General features: G+C 34.9%; 1 protein-coding gene across 1 annotated transcript; it reads right to left on the bottom strand.

Moving 5' to 3' along the window:
* Window positions 1–4,148: 4,148 nt before the first annotated feature.
* LOC138346251 (uncharacterized) lies at window positions 4,149–7,862 on the bottom strand. Its single transcript, XM_069294748.1, has 9 exons — window positions 7,857–7,862; window positions 7,590–7,758; window positions 7,403–7,492; window positions 6,509–6,741; window positions 6,310–6,458; window positions 5,523–5,808; window positions 5,247–5,359; window positions 4,581–5,063; window positions 4,149–4,173 (listed from the first exon to the last, which is right to left on the bottom strand). Exons 1-9 carry the CDS (start codon window positions 7,860–7,862, stop codon window positions 4,149–4,151), a joined length of 1,554 nt encoding a protein of 517 aa, XP_069150849.1.
* Between the last annotated feature and the right edge of the window lie 18,598 nt (window positions 7,863–26,460).

The following is a 26,460-nucleotide window of genomic DNA, read 5'->3' as shown; positions in this document are numbered from 1 at the left end:
GGATTTGCAACTATTCATTCGAAAACGTTCCAATATTTTCTTTATATAATTTTCTTGAGATAAACTCAAAAACATCTTGGAACAATCTCTTTGGATTTTAACACCCAATATATAATATGCTTCACCCATATCTTTCATATCAAATGATTTTGAAAGTCATGACTTGACAATTTTTGCATATTCCAAATTATTTTCACCAAATAAAATATCATCTACCTAAAGAGAAAGAATTACAAATTTTCCATTGGACTTTTTACATAGATGCAATGGTCTTCATCGATCATGGTGAAATAATATGATATCACAACCTTGTCACGACTAAAATCTAGACCGCAAACCAGACCGGCCATGTTGACCTCTCAGAGGTCGCAAACAAGCCTACTTACGTCATCCTTACATTACATAGGTTAATTTTAGCTGAAAATTTGAAACTTTTGATTCTTTAAACATACTTTATAAACATTCTTAACACTTCATAATCGTTCATCATCAATAATCTAATATTAAAGAGATAAGCAACTGAAAGAAATAGTTCAGTAAGTCTTAATTGTATAATTGCCAAAATGGCACCAATACAATGTTTGAATCAAAACAGGAAAGAAACGCTAGTGGAACATGCTTCGCTAGCTCAATTCAAAAACTACGCAAGAATGTAATACAGTAGCATCCTCAAAAGCACGAGGACCTACCAAACTCCGAATGAATGCTGACGTCCGGATAGCAGCAACAACGAACCTATAGCTCTACGCCCACCTGTGCCTGCACCTAAAAGTAGATATTTGTATGGAACTAACACTTGTACTAAGTATGCGTATCTTCAAGAACACACCAAGCACATGCATAACAAGGAATAACTCTTTCCTAAAAACATGATTTATGGAAGGTTAAGTCAGTGGACATGCTAAATTGAGGTTACGAAAGTTAGTGAACTTTCCAAATTGAGTTAGGAAGGTTATGCCATGAGAGTAACATGCATCATTATAATAATCGTATTGCACACAACACATAACATCTTTATACATATCATAGCACATAACATATAACACATAACTTCTTTCATATTATTCATTCATATGTCATGAGACCTTGTCATCATGGACTTGGTATTTAGACGTTTCAAAATGAGGGCTCAACATATGTGACCTAAACTAGGGAGTCTTCATTAGAAAACATAGAGTCTGCTTCATCCATTCATACATACTTCATTTCATTTCATTCATAGGCCAGTGTGGACACCACCTATACCTAGGATGTAGTTTAAGACTCTCATTGGGTTTGCTGTGCAATGATCAGGAATAACCTAACGTCATTACCTGAGTCTAGATCACCTCTTGATTATCATATCCTAACAGCTTCGGTATCATTAATTTCTTTATATGATTTATTTGAGGCTGACCTCATTCATTCATTGGGAAATTTAACTTTAAAAGACATATATCATGTGAGCATCATGAAATCAGTGTCACCCCCACACTGAAAAGAGGTGGAATCACCGGCCAAAGTGACTCAATAACATGCTAGCGTATATGGGAATTCAACCCCATTAGATCCCTATATTGGCAGTATAGGTTCAAAGACTAGGAGATGTATGAAGACACATACCCGGCAAGCCGGACAGTCTCATCTCATGAGAGTTACCTGAACCTTTGCCCTTCCCAAAAGAAGGCATCACCGCACATAGCTAGCCTATCGGTGCTCAGTATAAAGTTTCATTATATTCAACTCATACGTCATGGAAGCTGACTTCTAGTATGAGGACAACATAGCTCATTGGATGATTTATCATCTCATCATTAGTATTAAGTGTGTTAAACTCAATACTTTCATTAGTGTGTTCATAGATATTGGTCTTTTCATTATCTTACACTCTCATTGGTGAGTACATATTGGTAACATTTACTTAGGCTCATTTGAGATTGCTCTCATCATATACATTAGTCTCATATCATGTTGTCACCACATTCTTCATTATTAGAACCCTTGCTTTTCATAATAACTCACCTCCTATTACGTGAATATTCATTTCTTCATTTCATAGTTCATCTCATCATATGCCAATGCAGTTGTCCATTCAGTGTATCTTACACTCGTACTTAACCCTCCTAAGGTTCATCATTTAATTACGTACATCTTAGGTTCACTTATTTTTGAACGTATGTTAGACTCATGTGTCTATACATAAAAGCCATGGGGCTTCATTCATAGTTCGCTAAGTGATTCTTACTTTCATAAGATTATGTATTACAAGACTTATGTATCTTGTATATATGACAAGATCTTGATTTTTGATCTAAGTAGATGGCATTACTCTTGGATATTTTACTCACGTATGACTTATGTATCAATATGGAAGTTTGGGCACGAGAACCCAAGTCTTGAATCACTTGGATATCATTTATATTTTTCATCAATTTTATTTCTAATATTCATAACATTATACTCTAAATTAAATCTCAACATTTATATCGAAGGATTAATTTTCTATTTTAATTAGAATTCTAAATTAAATCTCAACATTTACATGAGAGGATTAATTTTCTATTTTAATTAGAATTTTAAATTAAATCTCAATATTTACATGAAAGGATTAATTTTATATTTTAATTAGAATTCTAAATTAAATCTCAACATTTACATGAAAGGATTAATCTTCTATTTTAATCAGAATTTTAAATTAAATCTCAACATTTACATGAAGGTATTAATTTTTCTATCTTAATTTTACTCTTAGTTAACCGAAGGGTTGGGGGTTCGAGCACCCACAACCCCTTTGATTTTTTTGAGTTAAATTCAATACAATAGGGAGGTTATGGGTTCGAACCCCCACAGCCCCCCTTATTTTTTTTTAAATTTCGCCGAGGAGGTGGCTGTGAGGTAGTGGGTTTGATGCCCACTCTTCACATTTTATTTTCTCCTTTATTTTCCTCCTAACTCTCTCATCCATTCAAGAGGTTGTGGGTTTGATCCCCACTTTCCACATTTTATTTTTACTTCTTTATTTTCGTGATTTTTAACATGTTGAGGTAACGGGTTCAATCCTCCATTACCTCACTTGTTTTAATTTATTTTTTTTCAATATTTTGAACCCTCTTTGCTGACAAAAATTCATCAATAGAAACTGGAAATTTTCTTTTAATTTTTCAGCATCCTTTTATCAAGTTACACCTTGGTTCATAGGGGAATTTTGTAGTGCATTTAGAATGTTTTAGGTGTGTCTTCATGTATTCATTTAGCCAAGATATTATCCCTCAAATCAGCCACATTTCAACTATATAAACATCACATTTATATCAACATGTGTATACATGTGTAGATGAAATATATAGAACTATCATGCCATTTCAACTCCTAAACCATGAACAATACCCACGACAATAGACACATACACACGTAGTTACATTTTCAGAAATATCAACATAAGTCACATAATTCCAAACCTACATATAAACACATAATCATTTTGAAAACACGTTTCATCCCTAGTTTTCTACCAGCAAACATAACCAACCTATGATTCAATGGGAGCTAGTGGCAGGGACATGCAACGGGGGACAATCCTAGTTTTCAGAATGAATATTGTGAACCTTAAGGATTCTCTTGGGAAAGGTACCAAGAGGTAAGAGAACCCACACCTTTATTGATGTTTGAACGAAGAATTTTCTGCCCAAAACTCTCTCCAAAAATCAGTCCAAGTTACCTCAACGTCCACACCACTCAACGAACAACTTTTCTTAGCCTTAACGTTTTTGGTTGCTTTGTTTTTCTTAAAATTTCATGCGAGTCAAGTGTGAAGAACTCTTGATGTATTCTCTGGTTTTTGTTGTGTTTGGCAGAATAACGTGAGAGAGAGATGGAGAATGTGAGAGAGAGTTGAGAAACGTAAGATAGAGAGAGTTATTAGGATTAGCCATTAAGAGACTAAATTCAAGACTTAGTCAAAATAGGATTTATTAACTTAATAAAAATCTGATTTATTTAAATAATATGTGAAAGAACCATTATGCCCTTAAAATTTTAGATTTTGAAGTAATATTTAAATCACCTTAATTACCTATTTATTAGATTTTTTAGGATTGTTACATTATCTCCCCCTTAGGAACATTCGTCCCCGAATGACACTACTATTACACATCAAAATGTCAATCAGATCATAACTTAATCGCCATGTACAGTCTGCCAATAGCAACAAAATACCAAGAGATAAGTAACTATAGCCTTACGAGTAGGAAGTCTAACCTCAAGAGCTGAAAAGATGAGGATAACAGGATCTCATGTCGGCCTCAGCCTCCCACATAGCACCCTCAACAAGATGATTTCTCCACAATACATTCACTGTGGCAATCTTCTTGTTCCTCAGCCTTTTGACCTGTCTGTCTAAGATCTCAACAAGTACATCCTCATAAGACAAGTCTTCACCAACCCCCTAACCTTCAATAGGTAGCATTGATGTTGGATCACCTAGGCACTTCTTCAACATAGAGACATGAAAGACTGGATGAACAGAAGTTAGCTCCGCAGGCAATACTAGCTAATAGGCCACCTCACCCACACGCTGTAGGATCGCATATGAACACACATACCTCGGACTCAGCTTCCCCTTTTTACCAAATCTCATCACCCCTTTCATAGGAGATATCTTCAAGTAAGCCAGGTCACAAACATTAATTTCTAAGGGCCACTTTCTGTTATCTGGATATGATTTCTGTCGGCTGTAAGCAGTAGCCAACTTGTCCCTAATCACTCTAACTTTCTCCACGTCTTTATGAATTATCTCCAGACCTAAAATGGATGACTCTCCAACCTCGAACCACCCAACTGAAGATCTACACCTCCTACCATACAATGCCTCAAAAGGTGCCATCCCAATGATGGAGTGATAGCTATTATTATACGATAACTCTATTAAAGGCAGATGGTCATCCCAGTTACCTCTGAAGCCAATTACACACGCTCTCAACATGTCCTCCAATGTATGCATGCTGCGCCTTGCCTGCCCATCTGTCTGAGGATGCAAGGCAATGTTAAGTTTTACCTGCGTGCCTAAGCTTTTCTGGAAAGATCTCCTGAAATGTGAAGTAAATTGAGCTCCTCTATATGAAATGATAGACAAAGGAATCCCATGCCATCTCACAATCTTATCAATGTAGAGTCTTGCATAATCCTCGGCTCTGTAAGTAGACTTCACAGGGATAAAGTGGGCAGACTTAGTCAATCTATCCACAATAACCCATATGGAGTCATGCTGCCTCCTAGTCCTCGGAAGACCAACCACGAAGTCCATATTAACGGCCTCCCACTTCCAAGTTGGAACCTCAATAATATGAGTCAGACCACCAGGCTTAAGATGCTCTGCCTTAACCTGTTGACAATTAGGACACGTAGCCACATATTTTGCAATCCTTCTTCATGCCATCCCACCAATAAATCTGCTTAAGATCATGATACATTTTGGTGGAACCTGGATGTATGGAATATCTGGAACTATGGGCCTCTACCACAATCCTGGTCCGTAAATAACCCACATCTGGTACACACAGCCTGTCCTGGTATCTAAGTATTCTATCATCTCCCAAAGCGAAAGACTCATACATTTTTAACAACACTGAGTCCTCCAGCTCCATCAACATAAGACGAAGATGCTGACCCTTCTTGACTTCAACTATCAGGGATGATTCAGAACTAGGGTGAACTAAAATACCTCCACTAGTAGAGTCAACCAACCGCACACCCAATCTGTCCAGCCTGTGTACCTCTTTAACCAGCTCATTCTTCTCATCCTCAACGTTGGTTGTACTCCCGATGATCATCCTGCTTAAAGCATATCAGCCACAACATTAGCCTTACCTGGATGGTAGTGGACATTCAGGTCATAATCCTTCAACAACTCTAACCATTTGCATTGACGTAGATTTAACTCCTTCTGTGTAAACACGTACTAGAGACTCTTATGATTAGTGAACACATCCACATGCACTCCATACAGAGAATTCCTCCATAGGTTTAATTCAAACACCAGCGCTGCTAACTCCAAGTCATGAGTGAGATAGTTCTTTTCATGAACCTTGAGCTGTCTGGAAGCACAGGCTATTACCTAACCAGCCTTCATAAGAACACAACCCAAACTAACCCTAGATTTATCACAATAAACCGTGTAATTCTCACCATAATTAGGTAGAGTAAGCACCGGGGCTGAAGTGAGTCAGTCCTTGAGCTCCTGGAAACTCTTCTCATAAGTTTTCATCCATTATAACTCGGCCTTCTTCTTCATTAAAGAGAGGGGCAGCAATGGAAGAAAAACCCTCTACAAACCTGTGGTAGTAACCAGCCAATCCCAAAAAGCTACGGATATTGGTGGGAGTAAGAGGCTTTGTCCAGTTCTTAACAGCCTCAGTCTTCCTGGGGTCCACTTCTACACCTTGATCAGACACACATAGCCCAGGAAGGTCACTGATCTCAGCCTGAATTCACACTTGTTGAATTTGGCGTACAACTGATGCTGTCTAAGTACCTGGAAGGTTAGTCTCAAATGTTGTTCATGCTCTTTCTTGGTCTTAGAGTAGATCAGAAATACTATGACGAAAAAGTCAAGGTATTCATGGAAGACTATGTTTATGAGGTCCATAAATGCAGCAGGTGCATTCTTGAGACCAAATGACATAACCAAGAACTCATAATGACCATAACGGGTACGAAAGGCTGTTTTTGGGACATCTCCCTCCCTAACCCTAAGCTGATGATACCCTGAACGAAGATTAATCTTAAAGAAGAAACTAGACCCTTGGAGCTGATCGAACAAATCATGTATTCTAGGAAGTGGATACTTATTCTATGTAGACTTTGTTGAGATGCCTATAATCGATACACATTCTATCTTTATTCTTTACAAACAACACTGGAGCGTCCCACGAGGTTATGATCGGCTGAATGAAACCCTTATCAGTGAGATCTTTTTACTGCAGCTTGAACTCTTTGAGTTCTGCTGGAGCCATTGTATAAGGAGGAATTGAGATTGGTTTAGTATCGGGTTCAAAGTCGATACCAAAGTCAATCTCTCGAAGAGGAGGGACTCCATGCAAATCATCAGGAAACACATCTAGGAACTCATTCACTACGACCACTGAGTCTATGGAAGAAATGTCATGATCTAAACCATTAACACTCACAAGATGACATAGTAACCCTTTGGACATCATTTTATTGGCCTTGAGATTTGAAATCAAGGGATTAGGACGACTCGAATTGTACCCCTCCAAGACTAACTCTTCTTCATTAGGGAAGCGAAAGCTCACAACTCTACTACGACAGTCCAAGTAAGCATAACAACTGTGAAGCTAGTCCATGCCAAGAATAATATTAAAATCATGAATGGGAAACTCAATCAAGTTTGCACACATAGTCTTACCACTTACAACTATTGGACGATCCTTGTATACCCTATCAGTTCTTACATTTTCTCCTAAAGGCGTACTAACCACTGTAGGATCATGAAGAACTTCAGGTAGTATTTCAAAAGTAAAGGAAAGCAGAGGAGTCACAAAGGAAAGCGTAGACCCTGGATCAAGTAGAGCATATACAGAAGTTGAGAATACTTGTGACCACATCATCAGACTTCTCCTTCTCCTCTCCTCCCTTCAGGGCATAGAATTTGTTCCTCTTGGGAGGATCGACTCCTACTGCACTCTGAGGTTTAGGCCTAGGCTGAGCATTACCTCCAGCCTGACCTCTGTTATATGGACAGTATCTGACGATGTGTCCACTCTTACCACAACCGTAACAAGCACATGTGCCGTGTCTACACTCTCCACTGTGAGCTCAGCCACACTTCACTCAATTCTTCTTAGGACACTGCATCTCACCTCCATTACGCTTCTTGGGTTCGGGTCTGCCTCCTCTAGGTGTTGTACTCTTCTGAGGGTTAGAATTCCAAGAAATCTGTTTCCCCTTCTTGAACCTGGGCTGCTCAGAGACGCCAAAATTATTTCTGTGGCCTCAATGGCTGGGATCTGTCTGATCTTGAGGCCTAGTCCTCCTAACATCACAAACACCGCTCCTCTTGCGGATGTCTTCTACCTGCTGGACATGCACCATTAACTTGGAAAGATCCATATTATCATGGATCATCGCAGACTGATACTCCTCGTCCAGGTCCCCATTGATTCCCGTGAGGAGCCTGCTCATCTCATCCCTGCTATTCAAAACTAGGGAAGTAGCATACCTGGATAATTCCAACAAAACTAAGTACTCTCCTCATTCTTGCTATTAAATATTAAGGGAAGTAACATACCTTGATTGCTTAACAAACTTCAGGGAATACTCCCTGACTGTCATAGAGCCTTGTTTAAGGTTGATAACTCCTCAACCTTGGCCTCCCTCATCTCTCTGGGGAAGATTCTCTCCAGATATTCTATCTTGAAAAGCTCCAATGTGACTGGCACTCCTTCTAAGACACGGATATCTTGCCATATCCTGCATTAAGTCTGTACAACATCCTTGAGTTGGTATGAATCCAGCTCAGCCTTCTCAATATCAGTGGCCCCCATAGCCACCAGGATCTTATGTACATCGTCAATAAACTCCTGAGGATCCTCTGAAGTCTTAGACATGTGAATATAGGAGGATTCATCCTCATGAAATCTCGCAGACTGTCAGCCATGCTGCGAACCTGTGGGTTTTCCATCTAAACATCCTGCCGGTTGACTTGGGCTGTCATAGCCTAAGCCTGCATCGTGATGGCCTATGTCATCTGGGCTAGAGATTTCCTCACTTCAGGATCAGTCAACCCAGTTGGGTTAACTGGCATGGCCACTCCTTCAGTTGGAGCCTGGGTTGGATTCTGATTACCCCTAGCTGCCTCTCCTCCCCTCCTCAGACCCTTATTTCTCCAAGTGTTTATTCTCTAAAAACAAGAAGGATTGATGTTAGACACATTCATAACACCAAGAATTCAAACATTAGGAAAAGCACGATAAGATCAGAAGAAGGGAAATTTTCCGTACACATCGTGCAGTCTCTAACCCAGGATAGTGGTGCACCTCACTATTATGACTTAGAAACTACTCAATGTGGTTGATGTGAACTCATTATTCTCGAAATTGAACCTAGTTCTCAGGTACCAACTTTGTCACGACCGGTATCTAGACCGCAGACGAGACCGGCGTCGTTGACCTCTCAGAGGTCGCAAACAAGCCCACTTACGTCATCGTTACTTTACACATGTTAATTTTAGCAGAAAATTTGAAACTTTTGATTCCTTAAACATACTTGCTAAACATTCTTAACATTTCATAATCATTCATTGTCAACCATCTAATATTGAAGAGATAAGCAACTGAAAGAAATAGTTCATTAAGTCTGAATTGTATAGTTGCCAAAATGGCACCAATAGAAAGTCTAAATCAAAACAGGAAAGAAACGCTAGTGGAACATGATCCGCTAGATAAATTCTGAAACTACGCTAGAATGTAATACAGTAGCCTCCTCGACAGCATAAGGAACTATAAAACTCCGGATGAATGCTGACGTCCGGATAGCTGCAACAGTGAACCTATAGCTCTATCTCCTACCTGTGCCTCCACCTAAAAGTAGATATTTATATGTAAATAGTACACACTTGTACTAAGTATGGGTATATGTAAGCACACACCAAGTACATGCATGAGAAGGAATAGATCTTTCCTAACAACATGATTTATGGAAGGTCAAGTCAGTGGACATGCCAAACTGAAATTAGGGAAGTTAGTGAACTTTCCAAATTGAGTTAGGAAGGTAATGCCATGAGAGCAACATGCATCATTATAATAATCGTATTGCACACAACACATAACATCTTCATATAGCACATAACATATAACACATAGCTTCTTTCATATTATTAATTCATATGCCATGACACCTTGTCATCATGGACTTGACATTAAAACTTTCTAAAATGAGGGCTCAAAATATGGGACCTAAACTAGGGATTTTTCATTAGCAAACACAGAGTCTACTTCATTCATTAATACATACTTCATTTCATTTCATTCATAGGCCAGTGTGAACACCAGCTATACCTATTATGTAGTTTAAGACTCTCATCGGGTTTGCTATTCAATGATCAGGAATAACCTAATGTCATTACGTGAGTCTAGTTCACCTTTTTATTATCCTATCCTAACACCTTCAGTATCATTCATTTCATTGTATGATTCATTTTAGGCTGGCCTCATTTATTCATTGGGAACTTTAACTTTAACTGACATAGATCATGTGAGCATCATGAAATCAGTGTCTCCCCTACATCGAGAAAAGGTGGAATCACCGGCCAAAGTGACTCAATAACATGCTAGCGTACATGGGAATTTAACCCCGCCAGATCCCTTTATTGGCAGTATAGGTTCAAAGACTAGGAGATGTTTGGAGACCCATACCCGGAAAGTCGGATGGTCTTATCTCATAAGAGTTACGTGAACCTTTGCCCTTCCCGAAAGAAGGCATAACCTCTCATAGCTAGCCTATCGGTGCTCAGTATAAACTTCCATTACAATCAACACATACATCATGGAAGTTGGCTTCTAGTATGAGGGCAGCACAACTAATTAAGTAATTTCTTATCTCATCATTAGTATTAAGTGTGTTAAACTCAATACTTTCATTAGAGTGTTCATAGAGACTAGTGTCTTCATTATCTTACACTATCATTGGTGAGTACGTATTGGTAACATTTACTTAGGATCATTTGGGATTGATCTCATCATATACATTAGCCTCATATCATTTTGTCCCCACATTCTTCATTTTTAGCACCCTTGCTTTTCATAGTTACTCACTTCTTATTACATGAATGTTCATTTCTTCATTTCATAGTTCATTTCATCATATGCCAATGCACTTGGACATTTAGTGTATCTTACACTCGTACTTAACCTTCTTAAGGTTCATCATTTCATTACGTACATCTTAGGTTTACTTATTTTTGAACGTATGTTAGACTCATGTGTCTATGCATACAAGTCATGGGGATTAATTAATAGTTCGCTAAGTGATTCTTACTTTCCTTAGATTATATATTACAAGACTTATGTATCTTGTATATATGCCAAGATCTTGACTTTTTTATCTAAGTAGATGGCATTACTCTTGGAAATCTTACTCAAATATGACTTATGTATCAATACGGATGTTTGGGCACGGGAACCCAAATCTTGAATCACCTTGATATCATTTATATTTTTCATTGATTTTATTTTTAATATTCATAACATTAGAACTCTAAATCAAATCTCAACATTTACATAAAAGGATTAATTTTTTATTTTAATTCGAATTCTAAATTAAATCTCAACATTTACATGAAATGATTCATTTTCTATTTTAATTAGAATTCTTAATTAAATCTCAACATTTACATGAAAGGATTAATATTCTATTTTAATTAGAATTCTAAATTAAATCTCAATATTTACATGAAGGGATTAATTTTCTATTTTAATTTTACTCTTAGTTAACCGAAGGGTTGGGGGTTAGAGCCTCCACAACCCCTTTGATTTTTTTTTAGTTAAATTCACTACAATAGGGAGGTTGTGGGTTTGAACCCCCATAACACTTTTTTTTTAAAAAAATTCCTCCTTACTCTCTCATCCATTCAAGAGGTTGTGGGTTCAATCCCCACTTTCCACATTTTATATTTACTTCTTTATTTTCATGGTTTTTAACATGGTGAAGTCACGGGTTCAATCCTGCATGACCTCACTTGTTTTAATGTAAATTTTTTCAACATTTTGAACCCTCTTTGCTGACCAAAATTCATCAATAGAAGCTGGAAATTTTCTTTTAATTTTTCAGCATCCTTTCATCAAGTTACACCTTAGTTCTTAGGGGAATTTCGTAGTGCATTTAGAACGTTTTAGGTGTGTCTTCATGTATTCGTTTAGCCAAGACATTATCCATCAAATCAGCCACATTTCAACTCATATGAACATCACATTTACATCAACATGTGTATATGAAATATAAAGAACTATCATGCCATTTCAACTCCTAAACCATGAACAATATCCACGGCAACAGACACATACACACGTAGTTACATTTTCGGAAACGTCAACATAAGTCACATAATTTCAAACATACATATAAACACATAATCATCACAAAAACACGTTTCATCCCTAGTTTACTACCAGCAAACATAACCAACCTATGATTCAATGGGAGCTACTGACTGGGACATGCAACGGGGAACAATCCTAGTTTTCGGAATGAATATTCTGAAACTTAAGGGGTCTCTTGGGAATGGGACCAAGAGAGAAAATAACCCATACCTTTATTGATGTTCAAATAAAGAATTTGCTGCCCAAAACTCTCTCCAGAAATCAGTCAGAGTTACCTCAACTTCCACACCACTCAACGAACAACTTCTCTTCGCCTTAACGCTTTTGGTTGCTTTGTTTTTCTGAATATTTCATGTGAGTTATTCAAGTGTGAAAAACTCTTGATTTATTCTCTGTTTTTTGTTGTGTTTGGCAGAATAATGTGTGAGAGAGATGGAGAACGTGAGAGAGAGTTAGTAGGATTAGGAGACTAAATTTAAGACTTAAAAAATACGATTTAATTAACTTAATAAAAATCTGATTTATTTTAAATAATACGTGAAAGGACAATTGTGCCCTTAAATTTTAGATTTTCAAATACTAATTAAATCATCTTAAGTACCTATTTATTCAATTTTTTAGGATTGTTACATTCCTTATGAAATCTCAGATACAATTGCCTTGAAGATTGCTTTAGGCCATAACTTGATCTTTTCAATTTACAAACTTTCTTTTCTTGACCTTTAACAATGAAACCAACTGGTTGTTCCATATAGATTTCTTCGTTTAATTTTACATTGATAAAAGCGATCTTCACATCTGTTTGGTGTAATTCTGGATCTAAACGTGCAACGATAGCTAAAAGTAATCGTATGGACATAAACTTCACAACTGGTGAAAGAGTTTCCTCATAGTCTATTCCTACTCCTTGAGTAAAACCTTTTGCAACCAATCGTGCTTTGTGTCTTTCTATTGACCAACCTGATTTACGTTTAACTTTAAGAATCCATTTATTACCAATATCTTTACATTCCTTAGGAAGGTCAAATTGATCCCATACTTTGTTGGATTTCACACTCTAATTCTTCTTTCATACCTTTGAACCATTCTTCCCTTTCAGGTTTTGATAATGCCTCAATTACAGAATTAGGTTCATCCAATTCTCTGGAAGATACTCGTAAAATATAATCCTCAATCTCATAAGATCGTTTAGGCACACCTTTTTTTGTACTCTTACGTATTTGAAGTTCAAATTCCTTTATAAGATTTTGAGATTCATAACTTCCACTCAGACCAGTAACCATTTCTTCATCCATTGAATTATCATGTAAGTCTGACAACATTATCTGATCTTATGAATTTATTATTTCATACAGAGGCTCAACTTCAGCTATTTCACCCTTTTGGGAAAATCATTTCCCAAACATCTGACATCTCGTGAACAATTTTAGTAATATTTCCATCCTCCAGTTCATCGATGAACACATATCCTTAAGAACGTTCAGAGTACCTTATAAAGATACATTTCTTTCCTTTTTGACTTAGTTTACCAAACTCACCGAAATAATCTTTAATTTGAGGAACAACCCCACAGACATAGATCATTCAGCTTTGTCTTATGACTAGTCCAAAGTTCATAAGGAGTGGAAGACACTGACTTAGAAGGCACTTTGTTTAATATGTAAGCCGCAGTCAATAAAGTTTCTCTCCCGAAAGAGATAGACAAATTTTCTTGTGCCATCATTGATCTTGTCATGTCTAATAATGTTCTATTCCTTCTTTCAGCTACACCATTTTGTTGAGGTGTATACGGAGTAGTTAATTGTCTGATAATACCTTTTTCAGTACATAACTCTTCAAATTGTTTTGACAAATATTCACGTCCTCGATTGGTTCTTAAAACTTTTATGCTTTTATCTAATTGATTTTAAACTTCATTCAGATATCTTTTAAAGCACTCAAGTTCTTCAGATTTATGAGAAATCAAATAGACATAACCAAAACATGTGACATCATCAATAAATGTAATGAAATATGTAGCACCAAACCTTTCCCTTACATTTATTGGACCACAAAAAATTAGAATGAATTAACTGAAGTGGGAATTCAGCTCTCTAATTTTTCCGAATGGTTTTTACGTGTAATCTTTATAGCAAGATAATTTTCACAAGTTGGCATTTCAATTTTGGTGAAAGAAACCTAAATGCCCTTCTTTTGCCAACCTATTCGTTCGATCTTGCCTATGTGACCAAATCTAGCATGTCATGTAATAACATCAACACCATTGTTACTTGAATGACATGTCATTACACAATGGTCAATATAATTTTCATAAGTTGAAGGATTACAATCTAATACAATAAAACAGTCATAACGAAGTCCAAAACCATATAAAACATTGTCTAGAGTTATTCTAACACATTATGACAAAAAAAACAAATCAAAACCAAAGTCTAAAAGAACAGACACAACCACTAAGTTTCATCGAATCTCTGGAGTATATAGGACGTCATGCAACATCAAGGAACGACCACCACACAAGTCCACTTTGCAAGTGTCTATACCTTTAACTTCAAGAATATCATTATTTCATACGTAGATCCACCTTGATTTAGATGAAACTCGATGAAACTCCACAAATGCCTCTCTATCTCGACGTACGTGGTCGGTGGATCCTGAGTTTATAATCCACATAGGATAAGCTTCAGTTAGTAAAGAGGTGCTACAGACATATGTAGCACTTAGAGATGTGTTATTTAGAAATGCTACCTTTTTAGGCTCAGTGCATTCACATGCAAAATGCCCCAACATTTGACAATTGTGGCACTTCATTTTTCTTTTCTCTATCTTCTTAAAAAACATTTTTCTTTCTTGAAATTTGGTTTCTTATTTTTCTTAGAATGTCCTTCTCCATTCTCTTTGTCCTTACCATTTCTTTTCCAGCTTTCTCGTGCTTGAAATCGGAAGATTTTATACCACTTGACTTTGCCACAAAGGCATTAGAAGCAGCCTTAGCAGCACCAAGGCACTCATCTTCAAGTTAAACATCGGAAAAAGTTTTGATGCTATCATTATGGCTCAATTTAACCTTCAAATATTCCCAATTATTGGGTAGAGACCGAATTACTGCCTGAACTTGTTGCTCATCTAAAAGAACATGGCCAGCACTTTTGAGTTGAGCTATCATGTTTGACATCACCCTAACGTGTTGTTTGATATTCTGATCACGACGCTTTTTTTAAGTGTCAAATTTGATAGTCCACTGTCGGAAGCAGGTAACAGACATACCCCCGTACGTTCCTCGCAAATGTGCCCACATAGCATGTGCAGTATGGAATTCCTCACATTCATGTATGAGGTCATCAACTACAGAATTAACTATTATTCCCACGTTCCCCTTATGTGTTGTGCAGTATTACCCTCTTCTGGTTCATTCAAAACATGGTTTATACTTTTCAAAACATTTTGCTCTTCCAGTACATACCATATTTTACGATTCCAAATGTCATAATTATCACCGTTAAGTTTTTCACCTTTGTTTAAGTCACCAATGATATTTTTTGATGCCATATTTGTTATTGACATATAATTAGGCAAGAATTTTAATCAATTATGCATTCGACACACACATTCAAGCAAATTATTTCTCGTAAAGATTTTTTATTTAATGTAAAATCGAAATGATACGTATGCATCTTATCATCATCTACAAATTAAATATTTAATTAAAATTCAAATCTAATTTCTTAATGTGTATAACTAATATATTGTAGACTTTGATAACAAGGATTTTTAAATTAATAACATAATATGAGATTAGTACAAGCTACATAATTCATATCTTTTTTTTAAAAAAATAAGCAACTAAAGATTACAAGTAATTCAAAGACAGAAATCCTCCCTCAAGTTTTTAAGACAACTAATTTAAACCTTAAAAGGTTGATTAGGCCATATGTCATGATAAACATCAATCAATCTACTACCCCAAGGTTCACATAAAGCGTCTGTTAAATAAGCTAAGGCTCTCCAATCTGAAATTCCCTTAGAATCGACCAATTTAGCCCATTTTATTTCAAAAAGATGAATAAAATCACGTGCTGACACACTAGGGGACCTCTTCAATGAGTCAAACTCTTTAATTTTCTCTTTTTTCCCTTCAAATGACCCTTAGGTTCCTTGAACAAATTTTATGTCTCCCTTGGGACACTAATTTGTATGATTTCACGCCCTCAAAAACATGTCTTACGGCGGCTTACTCTTTTACCTTGTCCCTTTGCTCGACTTTGGGAACTCCCACTTAGATTAGGTTGAGAATGTTCCCTTTCATCCTTTCCTGAAATGGGAACAAAACAATAATATGGTTAATACCATTTAATGCGACAACATATGTCGCAAATTTTCGTAAAAAAAAAAGGAAATTTCAAGGAGCGTAAGGATTAAACTAATTTAAAATTATAATCTAATCAAAGAACAAGTGATCACTATTCTTTATTAAATAAAAGAGATTACTCATGACCTTTTTTAAAAAATGAACCACAATCTTATTTGACCATTTGAGAAATATATATTAAATTAAATACTAAAATGGACACTGTGTTAAAAAAAAACTACAAAACCATTGTCTTATTTCTTTTATAAAAATAATAATAGTTTATTATTCCAAAGAAAATGGTATAAGTATTTTACTAAACAAAATTTGACCATCTTGTTTTTCTTTTCTTTTTAAAGAAATCCACTTTTTCCTTTTATTTATTTATTTAAATAGTGGAACTATCCCTTTTTCTTTTTGATCTTTGCAGAAAAAGAAAAAAAATCAAAACGAAAAAAAAATCTTACATGTTCTAATTTTAAAAAAAATGTGTGTAGGACCATTTATTTTTTATTTTAGTTTAATTTTCAATAAAAGGAGTATTATTGTCCCTGAACTCTTTATTATTTTTTTAAAAAAATCATTAACATAGGAACAATTGACTTTTTCAAGTCCTTATCCAACTCAAACTCTTTTTCCTTTTCAACCTTTTATTTAGATTAAAAGCTTAAAAACCCAGACCAAGAAAGCTTCACGCTTCATTCATAATAAAGAAAATATTCTCTATTTTCGTTCATCCATGACAAGAGAAAAATAATTATTCTCTACCCTAAAAAAAAAAAGAAGAAGAAGAAGCTTATTTGATTGTTTCCCCAACAAAAAATAAAAGACATCTCATCGTCGGAATAACAAGTTGAAGAAGTGAAGGTATTTTATTAGATTTCCAATCAAATTCAATTTTCTTTTAACTTATGAATTAAACTTCACCATAGTTTTAAAGAAAATATATACTTATCTTCATATAATTATTCTTGACATAAGATATATGTACATATATATATTTTATAACACACAATCAGTACATAATTTCAACTACAATGTCATGGAGCATTTATCCATGGCTCTGATTCCAAAGAAATAATTCAAACAACGTTTCATTCAAGATTTGTGTGTCTCTGATTGTTGCAGCGGAATGAAAATTCACAAATTGAATGATTTGCTCCAAATCCTTCTTTAAATCACTAGGAAACAAAGGTAGTTACACAAACTAAATGTCTTATTGTGTTTTTAATCTACACTTTAGAATTTTTTGTTGTTCTTTTTTGTGTTTTTTTCCACTTTCTGAAGCGTTCAATCAAAAGAAAAAGCCAAAAAGAATATAATTTAAAAGGTGATTATTAACGTTGGAAAAGTTACATGTAAATGTTCCCACCTTTTTTAAATTAATACTTAAATTTTTCTCTTTTTTTTTTGTTCAGGATAAAAAATTGTTGGGTTGTTTCGGGTCGGGTCAATACATGGGCGACCTAAACCCAAAACATTCAAGCAAGAAATTGTTATCGGAAAAAATGGAAATCAAGCTCCACATGCTTGATTCGCTCATGAAAGACGAGATTCTAAGCAATATGTATAGCAACTTTACTATCCGAGTGAATAGGATCCAACAAAGCTATAGGAATTTGAAAGATCAGTGAATAATCGTACCAACCAAGTCAACTCGCAACAACTTTTCTCATGGATCGATACTTGTTGAGTCATATGATCGTTTAACCATATGATGTGATACCACTTGTTGGGGTATGAAGGGGTGATAAGGATGTCATGTTGAAGCTTACAATTGCAAATCATGATTGATAAATTAGATAACAAAAAAAGATACTAAAAATAAAAATTACTATTATCTCAAAACTAATATAAAGAAAAAAACTTTAAACTTTAGAGAGAAAAATCTCTCCATAAACTAAATTCTTAAGTGTCTACATTGTGGATTCTATTGTTTTTTGTGTTAGAAGAAACAAACATATATTTATAGAGTTCTAAAACCTTCTCCTATTAGAAAATGACTAGCTACTCCAAAACATTTTCCTAAAAGGTAAAAATAAACCAAATATGAATCAATATTATATTTTGCTTTCATTAAAGCTAAAAACATTAATGTTAACGTTTTAACTTTTATTTTTAAAAAATAAACTTCAAATAAGGTAAAACAGTCAGCGCTAAACACTAACAATACTCAACTTCAACAGAGCTGAGGGAGATAGAAGTTTGCTTATTTGACATCCAAGATATAATAGGAGCACCAAGAGCTACGTAAAATCTAATTACAGACTTTCGTGAATTAGGGAAAGCCCCCAATCACAGAAAGCTATCAATTCAAAGGAAGGTGATGAAGACATGAACAATTCCAGATCAAGGTTATTCAACAAGTAGCGAAGGGCACGAAGAGCAGCATTCAAATGAGGGCCCTTGTATCTTGCATGTGTTGGCTCAAATATTGTACTGTAAAGGCAAGATATGGGTGAGTATCTGTGAGATAATTTAACTTTCAGAGTAGATCACGATATAAAGTTGGATCTTTGATTATATCACCCGAACTAGCAATAAATTTGATATGAGATCAAGAGGGAAAGTAACTGCAGTAAGGTCGAGAATATCAAATTCTGCCAGCAAATCCAAAGTTAACTAGCATTAATTGACAATTAGACTCCACTGCTCACGAAAAACCTCCATACCAAGGAAATAGTGCAAGTTTTCCAACTCTTGATTAACACCTCTAAAATGAATTAGGTGAAGCTAGACCCTAACATGTGTGTCATGAGGTTATAAAGTATTAAAATAGTTAATTATAGTGTTTTACAGGCATTGTTTAGAGTTTGGAGGTCAAACTTCCAAGACGTTCGGAAGTTAGCCTTGAGACGTGCTTGTGTGTTCTAGTGTGCCTTTGCATGTTTTACATGTTCGTTTTGGTTCAAATTGATTTGAGAGGTTCCTAACATCAATAAGAGTGTATTTGGGCATTTTCGTGGCTTTTCATCAATCAAGGTATGGTGTTTCATCCTTAAACTCTCTTTCTTCAAGGAGCCAAATTTCAAAAACTTTTCTAAGACTTCTCAAAAGAGGAAATCTTCTATTTTGATTTCTAGCCGTGGGTTCTTGCATAAAGTGATTTAAATCAATGATTTATGATATAATTGATGTTAATTGAATGATTTTAGATCAAAATTCCTATAAACCCATCCAAATCATGAAATCCTAATTTTAGCTATATTATCGGTGATTTGATCATGCCTTTATTGTATTGAATTCTTATGTAGATTGTATTGATCTATTGACATATGTATGAATTACGATAGATTTGCATATAGGTTGACTTAATTTGATAAAATCCATATGGTTTCATGTTGAATCTTTGTATGGTTTGATTATTGGTTTGAATTGATGTATGACTATTGGGAAGAGCCTTTGTGGATTGAATTTATTGGATTGGCTAAAGGATTGGAGGTGGTGATGTTGGAATGGTCGTATATTGACCTAACTGTGTAGTATATGCATTGAATTGTGATGATAGGTGTGGTTTACTTATGGTGGCGGTGCTTATGTGCTATAATTATGAAGATTGTGTCCTTGTCGGCATTACTTTTTGAATTATGATGTTATCATGTTATAACTTGTATAAGTGATCAATGTGAAGGCTTATATGGCTTATGTATAGGAATGAGGTGAAAGCATGGTTACTCCTAATTGATTATAAGTGACCATGATAGACTATTGTGATGTCTTCATATGTGTATACTTGATATTGAAGTGTGATTCTTTCTAATGAGTCTATGATGGATTATGTTGATGCTTCTATAGGAATGAATAGGGTGACTTGTAATAGACATTGGTTGTCCTTATGTGCTACTTGAATGTGATTGTACATGTTATAAGATGATGATGAAATGTGTCTTGTTTGGGCAGACCTATGTCCTTCGACTTGATACATGAAGAATGTGAATATGAAATCTTAACTTAGTAGGCTAAAGCACCTCTGTCATGTGTATATATGATTGAAATATGACCTTGAACATGGTTAATATGGTCATTAATGTGGAACCTTCAAACTAGATAGAAGGTTATGATATCCTTGAAACTGAAAGTCGTAATGGTGTTCTTCTTGTGTGAATGATGGACTTAGGGGTAGGTTGGCTGGAATGGCATGAAACCATCCTTAAGAAATTCATGAAGCTATCACAGTAACCATTGTGTGGCACCCTATGGGATCCATCTTTGGTAAGGTGTATTATGATTTGGTTATGACTGCTATATGGTACCTCTTCATATGCCCTTTTTATTTAATACTCTATCAGAACAAAGTCTAATATCGAGTGAGTATGCTTGGGCAGAGACTCTACTTAAGTTGAGACTAGAGTACAAATAAACCCTTGATATTCCGTAACCATGTGCCTACATGGGATATGTCCTAGTTCTACCCCTTGGCAAGTAAAACACCCTTCATTGGAGTAAGGTAGACTCAGGATTCTACGCCTAGCTAGTATGTTCTATGTCGATTATTGCTTATTCTCATCATATGGGATACATTCTAGTATTGGATAAGTTCTACAACGATTAGGTAGTGGAATAAAATGCTATCTAGACATAGCACGAGTAGGCTTTGACTATGCTATTATGTAGGTTCCCTAGGTCTTCTCCAAGACCATTATGTGAAAGTTCTTAATTGTTAAATGTCTCATAAATGACTTAATGAATATTTATTGACTATTTTAATGTATCTAAATGAAAATTTACTTAGCTAGAGTAGCTTTAAGGATTGCTTAGGTAGGCTTGAAGAGGGTGTATAGGCGATTTCTTCATGTCTTACTTAGGTGAGTCTTAGAGTGACTTTAGGTAGGGAGTTAATTAATCAAATTAGAATAATCTTGCCTTAGGTAGTCTTGAGATCACTTAGGTGTGTGTGAAGGGGTTGTATGGGCGACCGTTCATATCTTACTTAAGTAGGTCATAGGATAACCTTTGGTATGAGGGTCTTATGCTAGATGGTTTGAAGTGATGTTTATTCTATATTGTTAGATAACGATGATTTTATTGCATGACACCATAATATTAGTCTTTCTAATGTATTGCATATATTTTGTCTTATCTCTAAAGGTGTAGATGGCAATTGAGAGGAGTCATTTGAAGTGAAGCTTGGATACTATATTCTTTCAAGCAAGTTGTGGTATGTCCTCAATTGATTCGAGGACATAACTATGTTTAGCTTTTCTTGTTAAAGACATTGTATTAGACTATGTTATTTCTATTACGGAAAAAAGCCTAAAATACCCTCGAAGTATTAGAAATGGTACATAACTACCCTCCATCCACCTATTGGCTCAAAGTATGCTTGTCATCTATCTTTGAGTTCAAAACTGAACACTTATTTAATGATTTTAAATTAAATGATTTAAATATTTTTTTAAATATTTGGTGCTCAGTTATTGGTTATAATTTAAATTATTAGTATCATTTATAAACTAACCAACTACCCACCCAATTAATAAATCATCTCTAATATCAAATTGCCCAAAACATTACTAAAATACTACAAAATTACAGATTCCTAAAATTGACATCCAAAATTATTCGAGTCTGAATTGAAGCCCCAATTAAATTTTGGTTGAGTCGCATATTTAGGAGGACACTTCAATAGGATTCTCTTTCAAGCTTGAATTTGAGATTTATGATTAAACGTAAAGAAGTAGTACATTCCAAATTAATTCTTGTAAATTTTTTAAATGTAATTTTAAAATATTTATGATTTGTTTTAAATATTAAAGCTTAAACATATTATTATTTTAAAAAAAAATTTATCTATTAAGTACCATCACATCATTGAGACAAAAGAATAATTAAGATGAACATAATAAATCTTTTAAGTTTATCAGTAATTTTTATTTAGACACTTGAACTATAATATGTTTTGATCAATGACTTGTATGTATGATATACTTCTACAGACATTTTCGCATCAAATTTTTTGAAAAAATCATTTGCTAGTAGTTGTTGCATTAGTAATGGGGATGGTTTATTAATTGGGTGAGTTTAATTAGTAATGGGTGTGTAGTGGATTGGTTTATAAACTATATTAATAAGTTAAATTATAACAAATAGTTGAGTGCCACATATTAAATAAATGATTAACTAGTTTAAATTTAACACTGTTAAATAAGTAGTCAATTTTGAACTCAAGATGAATGACAAGGGTATTTTGGAGCCAATAGGTAGATGGATGGTAGTTTTGTACCATTTCTAATACTTCAAGGGCCGTGACCCAATATATATATTCGTGTATCTAGGATAACGACAAGACTTAGCCTTTTTCCTATGATTTTCTACAAAAGATAATTTGAAGTATTATGCGATTGTTCTGAAATGTTTTAATTTCGCACTACTATATATATATATATATATATATATATATATATATATATATAAAAGATGAATAATGTCAAAGGGCTTCTATAAGACCTCCAAGAGATCGAATACACCGTGCCACGATTTCAGAATAGTATTTCTTCTAGGGTATACTCTCGGTAGTGACAACTTTAAGGTCATTCAACTCTTCGATGTAATTTCTTATAATAAGATATCGTCTGCATAGATAGCCACAATACATATAAATGAATTTGTTTTCTTAAAGAATATGGAATAGTCATTTAACGAATGAGTAAAACCTTTGAAATTTAAGGTAGAATTTAATTTGGTATACCATTGCCTAGATGCATGTCGTAGCCCGTAAAGGGACTTTTTCAGCCTACAAACATGATTCGAGGAAGGAGGAGTAAGTCTAACTGGAAATTTCATGTACACCTCCTCCTCTGAATCTCCATGTGAAAATGCATTATCCACATCCAATTGGAATAATCCCCAATTCATTTTTACTGCTACAGACAAGATACACCTAATTGTAGTCATTTTAACCACCAGTGAAAATGTTTCACTGAAATCTATTCCCTCTGTTTGTATACCACCTCTAATTATCAATCGAGCTTTAAGTATTTCCACTCTTCCATATGAATGTTGTTTGATTTTATACACCCATTTACATGGTAATGCCTTTCTCCATGAGGTAACTCTACAACCTCCCAAGTTTTTTTTAATTCAAGCACTGCAATTTCATTAGCCATGACATATTTCCAACCTAAGTGCATCATATCTTGGGTGTAGATAGTAGGTTATTGGAGGTTTGAGAAGGAATTTATGAATGTTTGATTTGTGGAAGACAAGATGGAAAAACAAAACCGAGGAGGAGTAACAGAGGAAGGAAACAAGATCTGGTGACATTGGTGAGTTGCAAAGCATTTCATATATAATCCTTTATATAACTAGGTGTTTTATGAGACCTAGAAGATTTTTTAAGAATATTATCTATGACCATAGGAGAAACTCAAGGTGGGGGAGTGTTACCAAGATGATCATCAGGAAAACCAAACTTAATGATAGGTGAAATGGGAATAGAATTTCCCTATGTGGACATATTATAAGGAACTAAAGTAGGCACACGATCCATAGGAACAACAATATATGATCCTTAGGTAGAAAAGATTCGATACATTCACCAAGTTTAGTAGAGGCAAAAGGAAATATGTTTTCATGAAATATCACATCTCTTGAAACAAAAATTTTCTTGGTTTGAAGATTAAGTAACTTAAAACATTTATTTCCATGAGGATATCCCAAAAACACAGATGACACAGCTCTACGTTAAAACTTTGCCCTATGAACTGAAAGAGTGGAAGAAAAACACAAACAACCAAAACACTTAAGACTCTGATAATTTTGTTTAGACTTGAAAAGAATCTCATAAGGTGTTTTGTATTTGAGAACTTTTGAAGGAAACCTATTAATCAAACCGGTTAGTGTTATAAAAGACAATCACCCAAAAACTTAATAGGTAAATGCGATTGAAAAAGAAGCGCTCTAGACGTTTCTAATACATGCCTATGTTTCCTTTCCGCAACTCCATTTTGTTGTGGAGTGAAACCGCATGTTGTTTGGAGAATGATTCCCAGATGACAAAAATTCATATTGAAATTTTCTAGTCGAAAATTCATAATGAAATTTTCTAGTCCCTAATTTAAAAGAATTTCTGATCTTATTTTTTGAACTTTAGTGCAAAACTGCCTCTCTATCATGATTAGGAAAGATTTTAAGTACTGTAAAAGGATTTGATTTGGAAGATAGTAAGAAAGTCCATGTTCCTCTATTAAAATTATCTAGTATAGTGAAAAAATATCTGAAATTGTCATGAGTAAGACTGTTGTAAGGTCACCGAGTATCTAAATGAATGAATTCAACAATAGATTTTGTAGATATAGAACTAGAGGGAAAATGGAGTTTGGACTGTCTAGCCATTGGACAAAGAATACACGGAGATTGAAAATTTGAACAAAAGACAGAATATTTTTCATAATGATTAAAGGCATCGATTCTATAATTCCATAGCTTCTCTTCTACATTTGAAACAGGAAAATTGAAACTAGAATTTAAAATAGGAACAAGATTGGCAACACAGTGCCTTCTTGGAATTAAAACTTGACTAGAAATAAAACTATCACTAGAAATCGTAGCTTTAGACTTCGATTTTAGAATGTAGAGTCCACATTTTTCTTCACCAATATCCAGTGGCTGTTTCATTGAAGGGCCATGTAGAATGAAAGAATCAAGAGTGAAGAAAACATGTCGATTATGTTGTTTACAAAACTTGTGGACAGACATAAGATTGAATTTAAAAGATGGAATATAGGGAACGTTATGCAAGATCAAATTTTGCAGAATAGTAATAGAACCATAATGTGTGACCTTAACTTCGTGAGAATTGGGAAGTTTCACCGTGATTGGATTTCTTAATGACTTAAAATTGGAAAGAAAATGGTTGTTAAAAGTCATATGTTCAGATTCACCAGTGTCCAATATGCAAGAATCGGCGTCTATTTTAACCAAAAATGCATAAGAATTGAAAAACCTTTTCACACGAGCACAATTGGCACTCGTGGTAACTTTGACATTGTTATCACTTTGTTCTCTCGTTTTGAATTGTTGAAGTAATTGAAAAAGTTCTCCTATGTTAGAGTTTTTCCATTTGAGAACCTGTTACCCTCGTGATCAGCCTCATCCACAGCATGGTAAGCATTGTTAGTCAGAGGTTGGAATTTCTTTTGTTTTGTGAACTTGAAATCTCGAAGAAATCCATGAATGCTATAACATTTGTCAATGTTATGACCTGGCATTCTGCAATAGGCACATGTGCTTGAATTCTGATTTGATTCAACACATCCCTTTGGTGGTTTGAAACTATGATAGTTTCTATTTTTCCTGATTGATCTGTTACCATAAAAGATGCAAAATCCCCTGGATAGACAAGAGAAGTATTGATTTCTTGTTGCTTCTCATCTTGGATAACCAAAGAATAAGCCTATCAATAGAGGGTAAAGGGGATGACAACAAAATATTGCTCCTAACACCAATAAAAGACTCATTCAGCCCCATCAGGAATTGTAACAATCTTTCATCTTGAATGGCTTTCAGAAGTTTTGCCTTAGCACCACAGTTGTGAACACAAACACAAACAGAGAAAGTGTTTAACACATCTATTTCATCCCATAGACTCTTTATTTTAGTGAAATAGTCTGATATACTAGAGTTACCTTGCAACACAACATTTAGTTTGTTTTGTAATTGGAACAATTTCGCACCATTCGTCTGACCAAATCTATCTTCTAGGTCGCTCCACAGTTCTTTGGAACTTTGGGAGTAAAGCAGTTATTCAGATGTCTCTTTAGATAAAGAGTTGAGAAGCCACGAAAGAACCATATTATTGCACGTGACCATGCCTTTTGAAGAGCCAAATATGTAATTAGAATCGAAAGTAAACCATTAGTGAAGCCAAGTTTGTTTTTGGCAAAGAGAGCAATTATAATAGCTCTTTTCCATCCACCATAGCTTTTCCCATAAAACATTGTGGAAACGAGATTCATCTTTGGATAATCAGAAGGGTGAATATAGTAGGGATGAGTTGAACGGATGACATTATTTCCAGCT

The sequence above is a fragment of the Solanum lycopersicum genome, chromosome 1, assembly GCF_036512215.1.
Source record: "Solanum lycopersicum chromosome 1, SLM_r2.1".
In the NCBI taxonomy this organism is placed as follows: Eukaryota; Viridiplantae; Streptophyta; class Magnoliopsida; order Solanales; family Solanaceae; genus Solanum; species Solanum lycopersicum.
This window is presented reverse-complemented; position numbering and strand designations above follow the sequence as displayed.

What these genes read in the sequence shown, in the direction of transcription:
- LOC138346251 (XM_069294748.1), bottom strand. An exon ending in TTGGCTGGTTACTACCACAG is followed by an intron (nt 5,809 to 6,309) that starts GTTTGTAGAGGG and finishes TGCTTTAAGCAG; the next exon opens with GATGATCATCGGGAGTACAA. An exon ending in AAGGGGAAGCTGAGTCCGAG is followed by an intron (nt 4,174 to 4,580) that starts GTATGTGTGTTC and finishes TGCTATTGGCAG; the next exon opens with ACTGTACATGGCGATTAAGT.